This window comes from Dryobates pubescens, chromosome 1 (assembly GCF_014839835.1).
Source record: "Dryobates pubescens isolate bDryPub1 chromosome 1, bDryPub1.pri, whole genome shotgun sequence".
Classification (NCBI taxonomy): Eukaryota; Metazoa; Chordata; class Aves; order Piciformes; family Picidae; genus Dryobates; species Dryobates pubescens.
Genome location: NC_071612.1, coordinates 36071369 through 36082522, shown reverse-complemented (window position 1 = coordinate 36082522; position 11154 = coordinate 36071369). Strand labels below are relative to the sequence as shown.

Here is an 11154-nt window from a genome sequence, read left to right as displayed (position 1 = left end):
AAAGGGGTGAGGTGGTTGTCATCCCTTCAGCTGGGGCTGTTTGCTCTTCCTGCCTATTTGGCATAAGCAGCTTCTCCTCTAGCTTTGCTGGTGCAAAGGAGGTAGCAGGAATGTGAGCCCTGGGAAGGGAGACTTCAGTGCCTGGGGTGCAGAATCAGGATCAGAAAGAGATTTGAGCTGGGTGGAGGATCAGCTCTTCAGAGCTAAATTTAATGACAATAGTTGCATAGCCAGCCTTCACCTGACACTTGCTTATGCATCACACTGCATTCAGTTAAACACTTCTCTGCATTTTCCGGTGCAGAAGTTTCTTGACTCATCATTCTTTACCTCTTGTGTTCCTATGTTTCATTGCCAGGTGTTGCTGTTAATTTCTTTTACAAACTGAAAAGCGAAATAGGTTTTGTTTCTAACAGACTCTTGCATAGTGAAATAAAAAACCCCAGAGTTCCTGTACTAACAACCTTGTCACTCTTCCTGGAGGATTACAGCACGACAAGATTTGCAGACTTGGGGAGACAGTGTGGAGCCTATCTATAAATGGAGGCAAAAACGTGTTACTGCTAGTTAAAAATACCTTTAGTGTTCCATTTCCAAAGTTTGCACCAATCTGCAGATCTCGGCAGAAGGTGGCAAAGGGAGAGACTTGAGATGTGCAGCTGGGGTGGAAAACCAGCCTGAGGTAAAGCTATGAGGGATGGCACTGGGCTGACCGTGCCAGGGCCTGCAGTAGGGTGTCAAGGAAGGCAAGCAGATAAAGCTTTGGAAGTCAGGCCTGTAGCACCTCAAGCACTCTCAGAAGCTCTCTCTTCTTACTGTGCCACAAAAGCATTAAAAGGAATTGAATGGAAGTTTTGAACAAGATCCATTACTGTTCCTTTTGTGCCACGTTAATTAGTCTGCTACAAAATCTGAGGGGTGGGGGGCACTGTGCAACCAGACACTGAACTGAACTTTTCATCCAGCACTTGGATAGAAAAGGTGTGGAGTGTTCACTTGGACATCAGGAGAAACTGCTTTACTAAGGGTGCTGGAGCACTGGAACAGGCTGCCCAGAGAGGTTGTGGAGTCTCCTTTGGAGGCCTTCAAAACCCACCCAGAAGCATTCCTGTGAAAGCTGCTCTAGGTGACCCTGCTGTGACAGAGGGGTTGGACTTGATCACCTGCAGAGGTCCCTTCCAGCCACGCCTCCACATCCCATGGCTGGGATTCTAGTCCCTGTAGGAGCTGTAGGACAATAAAATCACTGAATTCTTTCTTACCCCTGATTGGTTTGAGCCCTGTGTGAAACAAATGGTGGGTCTGATGGGTGAATGACAGATGTGGGAGAATAAATTTAACAGCCAACAGTTGCATCTGTGTGGTTGAAGCCGAAAAGCTTCCGTGGATGACCCTGCAGCTCAGTTGCTGAAAACACTCTTGTGGAATTCCCAGCACTGGTTTGGTGCTAACCACAACTCTCCTCTCAGCCCATCCGTGAAGTAACGACCCCGTGATGGCAAAGCGTGGCGGGGAGACGTTGAGTGGTTGCCAGAGCAATGCTGACAAACAACTGCAAACTAGCAGGTGTAGCTGTGTAAAAAACAAGCCTTGGTATTAAATCTACAGTAACTCAAGGGTAGCTGGCACTTGGTAACTACTCCAGTGTTGAAAACAGAGCGAAGCGCTGCAGGGTTTAAGATGGGTTTGTGACCAATCCAGCTCAAGACGGTGAAACTATCAACTCAGGCATCATTCACTCCAAGGACTTTAAGCATGAGTTCACCGGGAGGGACGTGGCCATATTCTCGTTTTGTGTGAGTTTAGGTTAACTGTTCAGGTATTTACAATCAAACAGACCTTCCATTGCTCAGGATGGAACTCACTGACAGCAACAAAATTATTCATGCTTCTTTTCATTATCACACGATGGTGGCGAGAAGGAGAGAACATGCTCGTCTAACACGGGTTCAGGAAGGGTAAATTCTCTGAAGACAAAGCATCAGCAGCTGGAAACGGAAGGCCAGACACTGTCAGTTCCTGTTCCTATCTTCAGCTGCAGGGGAGGAGCCTCCTCCCTGGGGCAGCTAGGGCGTCTCGGTGACCGGGCGCTTCTGTTTCAAAGTGTCAATGAGGGACAGCACTCCGCGTTTGACGTTGGTCGTCACTCTCCTGGTCACCGAGTCCGCGGGAGGGGGGGGCGGTCGGACTTTCTGTGACGGAGGTCTGGCCACCAAGCACTTCTGATACCGTAACTGCAACACAGCAAAAGCATTCTGCAATCTCACCCTGCACTGCAGGCACACTTCTAGTACTTGGTCATTAAGCGGAGTCAAACCTCCCCGCTGGCTGTGATGTCCTGGCCTGGATCAGCAGTAGTGTGGCAAGCAGGAGTAGGGCAGGGGTGGTGCCACTGCACTCAGCACTGGGGAGGCCACAGTTCAGTTTTGGGGACCCTCACCACAAGAAGGACGCTGAGGTGCTGGAGCAGGTCCAGAGAAGGGCAACAAATCTGGTGAAGGGTCTGGAGAACAGGGCTGGTGAGGAACAGCTGAGGGAACTGGGGATGTTTAGTTTGAAGAAAAGGAAGCTGAGGAGACACCTTCTGGCTCTACAACTCCCTGAAGGGAGGTTGGAGTCAGGTGGGGTTGGTCTCTTTTCTTTAGTATCAGGTGAACAAAAGGAAATGGCCTGAAATTGTACTTGGGGAGGTTTAGATTGGATATTAGGAAAACATTCTTTCCTGAAAGAGTGGTCAGGCATTGGAAGAGGCTGCCCAGGGAGGTGGTGGAGTCACCATGCCTGGAGGTGTTCAAGAAACACGTGGACATGGCACTTTGGGCCATAGTTTAATGGCCGTGGTGGTGTTAGGTTGATGGTTGGACTCAATGATCTTAGAGGTCTTTTCCATCCAAAACAATTATGTGATTCTATGAAACAGCCCAGATGAAGTGAATGGGACATTGGTGGGCAGAAAATGTTCATTAGCACATGATCACAGAAAACTTCCAGTTGCAAGAGACCTCAAAGATCATTCAGTCCAACTCTTAACCCAGCACTGAAGGCTCAATACTAAACCATGTCCCTAAGCACCAGGTCAAGGGATGGTGACTCTACCACTATCCTGGGCAGACCCTTCCAATGTTTGAGAACCCTCTCTGTGAAGAAGCATCTCCAAGCATCCAGCCTGAACCTCCCCTGGTGCAGCTTGACACAGTTTTCTGCTAGAGCAAACCAGCAGCCCCAACAGACAGCCAGCAGCCCAGTTGCTTCTGACCATACTAAACCACACAAACAGCCCTTTGAAAACAGAGAAATTAAGATTTCTGGGTTCATTTGCTCTGGAAACAGGATGATTTCCTTCAAAAAGGGATTGGATGTGGCACTTGAAGCCATGGTTTAGTTAGTCATGAGGTGTTGGGTGGTAGGTTGGACTTGATGGTCTCTGAGGTCTTTTCCAACCTTATTGATTCTATGACTGTTTAGCCTCGAGAAGAGAAGGCTCAGGGGAGACCTTATTGCTCTCTACAACTTCCTGAAGGGAGGCTGTAGCCAGGTGTGGGTTGGTCTCTTCTCCCAGGTAACCAGCACCAGAACAAGAGGACACAGTCTCAAGCTGCACCAGGGGAAGTTTAGGCTTGAGATGAGGAGAAAGTTCTTCCCAGAAAGAGAGATTTGCCATTGGAATGTGCTGCCCAGGGAGGTGGTGGAGTCACTCTCACTGGAGGTGTTCAAAAAGGGTTGGACGTGGCACTTGAAGCCATGGTTTAGTTAGTCATGAGGTGTTGGGTGGTAGGTTGGACTTGATGGTCTCTCAGGTCTTTTCCAACCTTATTGATTCTATGATTCTAGACTCTGTAACACAGCTCTGAGCAGAATGTTTTTCCAGCATTAGGTACCTCGCACAGTGAAAGAAAAGATCTGACTCATACAGAAGCTGCAGAGGTTAGGTGGGAAGATGATTAAAGGGGACACTGTTCACCAAACTGACATTTCAGATTTAAAACTCTCTGGGTTTTAATCGATTCAACGCATCAGAATCCCAATTCCTATTTTTATCTGTTCCTTTTTCCTTCTCTCTTGGCAATTCATACAATTGCCAACTGGGAGAGACGATCACTTACGGAGGTGGTGCTAGCTCTAGATGCTGTTGGGTGCCTCTGGAGAAGGTCACTTACCATACAAGCGGCCTGAACAGCTTCTGACACGTTGCCTGCGTTTGGCTCGCACCAGAAGACGTGGCACTCGAAATGCTGGTTCCCTGTATCCATGATGAAGGCAAACGTGTGGACGTCCTTGCCTACGCCCATGAAGGACAGGAACCGCACGCGGCACTCCACCAAGATCTCCTCTTCATTCTGCTCACAAAGCAAATGATGGAAGGTTACTGTTGGCTCTGGTACTGTTGGTACTGCTCTGTGGAACTCTGACAGTTTTAGGCTGTGCCTTTAAAGCTAGCTGCAAATTTATGGGCAGGAGGCTGGAGAAGTACAAACAAAATCCACAGTTGGGTGTAAAAAGGAAAACAAGAGATTATTCTAAAGGGATTTCATTGCTCAGATGTACCCTAACAGCATCTCACATTCCTTTTCATTCCCTTCTTTCTCCTCTGGCTGCTGCTCTCTGTCTTGGCTGGGAGAACAAGAGGACAGAGTCTCAAGCTGCACCAGGGGAGGTTTAGACTGGATGTTAGGAAGAAATTCTTCATATGGAGAGTGACTGGCTATTGGAATGTGCTGCCCAGGGAGGTGGTGGAGTCACCATCACTGGAGGTGTTTAGGAGGAGACTTGATGGGGTGCTTGGTGATACTGCTGATACCAGCAGTAAAAGCCTCTGCAGACTATGGAAATAAGCAAATGAAATCTAATGTGAATTTTCTCTTTTCACCAGTGCTGCTTTGCTCCTGGTTTTCAAGCCTCACATCCTGTTAGGTGTGCTTTAAAGAAGCCTGCCTGCCTTACCCCCTCATTGATGACTGTGACAGTAGCATCAGCAACATTCATGGTAACTGGCATCCAGTCTTCTTTGCTAGAGGAAGTCATTAGGCTTTCAATGGCACTGTTCAGAGTATCCATTCCTAGCAGAGAAGAAAATGCAATGATGGGAAATAAATACATGAGCAGACAATCAAAATAATTCCTATTTCCAAATAGTAGCACACACATTGTTTTGGACTCATTGAAATGAATGTGATGATGTGAAGGAAGGCTTGTGAAGTTGGTTTTCTTCATCTGCAAAAGGAAACCAGGTGCCTCCTATTTAGAACAACCCAGTATCAGATCTTGGTTAGCTGTGGTACCACTTTGGTTCTTTAGGGCCCTGCTCATTGGTAGCAGAAAGAACCTCCATCATCTTGGCAGCTCCCAAAGCTCTTTGGCTGCAAAACACACATTCAAATGAGGCCCTGGATATTAGATGTCTTCATGGCTGACTTCTATGGCTGAGGTGCAAGAGTGGCTGCCCTTTGAAAATCATGCATTTACTTTTGGCTAGCTAGAGGCCAGCCCTCAGTTTGTGCAAGGTACTTTGGAAGTCACTGAAGTGTTACATACCCACAGGTTTAGCCACAGGCAGCATGCCCAGGTACTGGACGTGGAACTTCTGGACCAGTTCTGTCTTTGGTGTTGGGAAATCTACTGCATGGGAACAAAAATCAGTTTCTGTTAACCAGCATTCACAGCAGAGAAAACCACTTTTATTCCATCAATAAACCAGCTTGCTCAGAATATTTATTGCAAGGAATTTTTACCTCCTGACAAGAAGAAGGCTCAATAATTTCTAAAGGAACCAGGGAAAAATTTGTATCCCCCAGCTCTTGATCTGTGCTAAGAATAAGGTCAGAAAATACAAATGATTGTGTTCCTGAGACACACAAGCCTAAGGTTCACTGCCTGTGCAAACTCTGCAATCTCTTTCTAACACCATCCCTTTTAATAAGTTAAGCACAGTTTACAAGCAATCAATACTACTCTGAGCAGACAATTCCACCTGTGGATGGATGGATGGATGAGGAGTAAGTTACTCAGTACCAAATGACACAGACTTTCCCATCTCGCTAACACAAAGTCTGTTTGCTCTCCTGGACTGCTTTCCAAACAGCAGCTCCAAAGCTGTGAGTTACAAAGGCTTGCAAAGGCAACTTTCTCCTACCAGTGTGCAAAAGACCCTTAAATTAGCTAACAACACATTGCATCCCCCTCCTAGGAGGAGTCCTCCTGCAGCTCCTCCGATTCCAAGTGCCTGTTTGGTTTGTAAGGAAATTCTTGGCTCATTTCTGCAGTTTCAAGGCAGGAAGTGTTTTGATTTGCGAAGGACAATGCATGCAAGTATCATAGAGTCATAGCATCAACCAGGTTGGAAAAGACCTCAGAGATCATCAAGTCCAACCTATTACCTAATACCTAACACCTCTTGACAACTAAACCATGGCTTTGAATGCCACATCCAATCCTTTTTTGAACACCTCCAGGGACAGAGACTCTACCACCTCCCTGGGCAGCATATTCCAAAGGCCAATAACTCTTTCTGTGAAGACCTTTCTCCTCACCTTGAGCCTAAACTTCCCCTGGCATAGCTTGGGGCTGTGTCCTCTTGTTCTGGGGCTGGTTGTCTGGGAGAAGAGACCAACCCCCACCTGTCTACAGCCTCCTTTCAGGTAGTTGTAGAGAGCTGCGCCAGGAGAGGTTTAGGCTGATGTTAGGAAGAAATTCTTCACAGAAAGAGAGATTGGCCATTGGCATGGACTGCCCAGGGAGGTGGTGGAGTCACCATCCCTGGAGGTGTTTAGGAAGAGACTGAATGGGGTGCTTGGTGCCATGGTTTAGTTGATTAGATAGTATTGGGTGATAGGTTGGACTCGATGATCTCAAAGGTCTCTTCCAACCTGGTTAATTCTATTCTACTCTAATAAGGTCTCCCCTGAGCCTCCTCTTCTCCAGGCTAAACAAAGCCACAAGCAAGACAAACTTCATTTGGGACAAATGTATTTTGAAATGAAGGAGGAACTGCAGGATCTGACACAAGGGAGCAGGACTCCCCCACTGTCACCATACCCACCAGGCACCTTTGCCGTAACCCAGCAACAGCTTCCTGTCAGATACAGTAACTAAATGACAGGATTGCACTCCTGGCCTCCAACCAACCTGCTCCTTTTATTAGTCAGAAGCAGCATCAGAACCAAAACCTATGTGAAAGAGGAACAACCCAAGGCAGCAGGTGTAACACACAGTACCTTGCAGAGGAACATCAAGGGTGACACTTGTCCTGTCCTGCAGGGAGCTGCAAGCCATAGCTTTAGCATTCTTCCGTTCAGCCATAATCTGGGGAAGACAGGGAGAGTACAGCTTTGCTTGGTTTGAAATACAGCACAGCAGCAACCATAAACATAAATTTACTTGTCTGACAACCCTAGTTCCTCAAATAAATCAGAAGCTATGTGGCTAAGCAAGGTATTATTTTAACCAACAATCCTCATTTTTTCTTCCAGTTTATTCACCATTCCTTAAACTGCATAAAGAACTTAATGTGGTCTCCAACTCTAGATGAAAGACAGATGGAGGAGGGGGGAAAAGAACCCAAACCTCTAGCCATGTGTTATCAACAGCAAAACTGCAGTGAGGAGTAACATGGCAAGAAGTATAAATATTTAATACAAAGAGTGTTCATTATTCATGCTCCTCTCTGATCCATCTTCTGCTGTGTATTGTTTCCCCCTCCATTTTTATGTTTCTTCTGGAATGAAAAATCCCATGCCAAATACAGCCTGTTCTTTCCCCCAGATTTATAGCACCAGCCAAAGAGGGGAAAAGCCCTCACCTCAGAATAACCCCTTTCAATGCTTATTCCCTACAAATGTCTGACTGAGAAGAGACCCAGGGAAGCTAACAGAGGCTTCCTAAAGCTCAGCTACAGAATTATAGAATTGTTTAGCTGGAAAAGACCTCCAAGATCATCAAGTAAAAAGCCCCTTCCTGGCTTCCTTGTAGGCCCTCTTCACGTACTGGAAGATCTCCCTGGAGTTTCCTCTTCTCCAGGCTGAACAGCCATCATCTTCCTTAAATCTCACCTTCCCATTACTCCCATCCATTTGTGCACATTAGGTGTGCACAAATGTGCTATGACTGAGGGAGTTGGGGCTGTTCAGTCTGGAGAAGAGAAGGCTCCAAGGAGTCCTTATTGTGGCCTTCCAGTATTTGAAGGAGGCCTACAAGTAAGCTGGGGAGGGACTTTTGAGGGTGTCAGGGAGTGATAGGACTGGGGGGAATGGTACAAAACTAGAAGTAGATAGATTCATATTGGATGTTAGGAAGTTCTTCCTCATGAGGGTGGTGAGAAACTGGAACAGGTTGCCCAAGGAGGTGGTAGAAGCCTCATCCCTGGAGGTTTTGAAGGCCAGGCTGGATGTGGCTGTGAGCAACCTGCTGTAGTGTGAGGTGTCCCTGCCCATGGCAGGGGCGTTGGAACCAGATGATCCTTGAGGCCCCATCCAACCCTAACAATTGTATGATTCTATGACTTCTTCACAGGCAAAGGCAGCTGACTTTAACCCTTTGCAGCCACTTGCCTTTGAGCAGATCTCGTGCAAGCTGGTGGCGATGGCTTTGGCAGGTGTGTCACAGCGGAACACATGACATTTCAGAATCCTGGTGTCCTTGTCCCTTGCCACGTAAGCAAAGTCTCTGTGCAAACAAAACCAAACAACATGTTAGAAACAAGCAAAAAAATAATAATGAAGGCATTCAGAACAGTAGCATCTCCTCAACAGCATGTCCTGTTTCGATGAAAGAGTGCATGTCTCAGCTGTCAGAGAATAAACACACCTTGGGCAAAGCAGGCCTGCAAATCAAACAGACCGCACCCCCAGGACACACAGATGTTGGGGTTTGTGCTTAATCTATATAATTAAAGAGTAATTAAATGAAATACAACTAGGACAAGTGTAGAATCTTGCATCTGGGAAAGAACAACCCCATGGATCAGTAGAGGTTGGGGACTGACCACTTGGAGAGCAACGTAGGGGATAGGGACCTGGGGGTCCTGGTGGACAGAAGGATAACCATGAGCCAGCAATGTGCCCTTCTGGACAAGAGGTGTATTAGAAGGGGAGTGGTTAGTAGGCAGAGAGAGGTTCTCCTCCCCCTCTACTCTGCCCTGGTGAGGCTGCATCTGGAATGTTGCATCCAGTTCTGGGCTCCTCAGTTCAAGGAGGACCTCAGGGAACTGCTTGAGCAAGTCCAGTATAGAGCCACAAAGATGCTGAAGGCAGTGCAACATCTCCCTTATGAGGGAAGGCTGAGGGAGCCGGGGCTCTTGAGCTTGGAGGAGAGGAGTGTGAGGGGTGACCCCATGCATGTTTATAAACATGTGAAGGGCAGTGTCAGGAGGACAGCGCCAGGCTCTGCTCAGGGATGCCCAATGATAGGACAAGGGGCAATGGGTGCAAGCTGGTGAATAGGAAGTTCCATGTGAGTGTAAGGAAAGGGTGACGGAGCCCTGGAGCAGGCTGCCCAGAGAAGTTGTGGAGTCTCCTTCTCTGGAGGCTTTCAAAACCCACCTGGATGCATTCCTGTGTGACCTACTCTAGGTGATCTTACTCTGGCAGGGGGGTTGGACTAGATGATCTTTGGGGGTCCCTTGCAACCCCTAATGTTCTGTGTCTCCTTATGGTTTCCTGACACTGGCAACTTACTGAACTTACAAGCTGCAATTCCAACTGCAACCCAAAGTACACAGGAACATTTACTCAAGCGTTTTATTGAAGACAAATAAAAAGAGGAGGAAAAAAGAAGTTACAGGTTAAGACAGGAAACACACAGCTCCTAAATGCTAATAAAAAAAAGATCTGAGAAACAGGACACAACATTCTAGTTGGAGAAAAATCCTGCTTCAGAGGACTCTCTAAAGTGTTTAAAATATGCAGAGAGTAATTAGAGATCTGGCTGCATGAGGGAGATGTGAACGTGCTGAGCTTTGCTCACACTAATTGGCCTAAATTTCTGGCCTTATTTTTTTGTCTGAAAGTTAAATAAAGCTGCCCTACAAAAAGAGAGTTGTGCACCATGCAGGCCAGTCACCATGACAAGGTACAGCTTTCTGCCATGGGTGATGGATTGATGGGATGGTGTTCATTTGTTCTCAGGCTGGTGAAGACTTACAGGTCTTCTGGAAATGTTGCAGTGGTGCCAAGGTATAAAGAATGCATCAGGGTCTGGGTATATCCCAGCTTTTGGGATACTAAATTAAGGATTTGCCTTGACCCATCACCTTGGTCCTTGTAGAGATAATTTGCCTTCATGACCCTTTGGGGACAAAGAGAGCCATTGACCCACTCATGCTGGGAACGTGAAGCTGGTTCTGCAGACATGCAGAGATGGCAACCAGGCAAAGCCATGCTTCTTCCCAACTCACTTCTCTTCAGATTCTGTGCTCCTTGGTCTTGTTCCTCTGCTTTTTCATGACCCCTGAGCAACCACAGCCCAGTCCTACTTTGTGACCCTCCCACAATCTCCAGATTGTGGGGTTCAGGATTTTCCATCCCTGCCAGAACTATGCTGAGTAGTAACTAGGATTCCCCCAGACAAGGGAAGCTTCAGGCCTCTTATGCCTCAAACCTCTTTCCAGTGCCTTTCCTCTTTACACATGAGCAATTGCCAGCAAGGTGAAGAGACAGGAGGAGCAATTGCCAACTGGTAAAGAGACAGGAGGGATATTCCAGGTAAACAAGAAATCCATTTGTAACAGGCCAAGAACTTGTGGCCCTGGCACACCACAACTGCCCAATAACCTACAGTGCTTTGCAGCAGGAGACCACATCAGGTAGGGCATCTCCACTGCACTGTCAAGTCCTTGATGCATGGACCACCCCTGTGGCCACATAAAATCCCACCCTGCAGAGAGTTTATCTGAAAGTAGAGCTCAGCTGCAAGGATTTTCAGCCCTAAGGGAACCTGTTTAGTCAGCAAATATGTTTAGTCAGCAATTTCACCTCCCAGTGGAGGTAGGGCTCAAAGGACTGGAGAGAAAAATGAGGCAAGCAATGAAAGCTGCGTTCAACTAAAGGCTGAATTCTGCCAGGATCAAAGACTCTGGTAATAAAGGAACAAAATCCATAATTATGCCCTGTAAGTGGGAAGCACCCTTAGATGAGAGCATTTTCAACAGCATTTTAAAGACAG

General features: G+C 47.1%; 1 protein-coding gene across 9 annotated transcripts in view; it reads right to left on the bottom strand.

Moving 5' to 3' along the window:
- Positions 1-795: 795 nt before the first annotated feature.
- Positions 796-11154, bottom strand: part of APBB2 (amyloid beta precursor protein binding family B member 2) — a 128552-nt gene continuing 118193 nt past the window's right edge. For 7 of the 9 annotated variants that reach the window (XM_054163815.1, XM_054163832.1, XM_054163821.1 and 4 more), the window contains 6 exons: positions 8544-8658; positions 7212-7299; positions 5533-5616; positions 4942-5057; positions 4158-4337; positions 796-2234 (listed from right to left, as the gene is read on the bottom strand). In XM_054163815.1, the coding sequence (XP_054019790.1) occupies positions 2067-2234; positions 4158-4337; positions 4942-5057; positions 5533-5616; positions 7212-7299; positions 8544-8658 (751 nt within the window). In that variant the 3' untranslated portion in view covers positions 796-2066. The remainder of the gene's footprint in view (positions 2235-4157; positions 4338-4941; positions 5058-5532; positions 5617-7211; positions 7300-8543; positions 8659-11154) is intronic. The other 2 variants (XM_054163843.1, XM_054163809.1) reach the window with 1 other exon arrangement.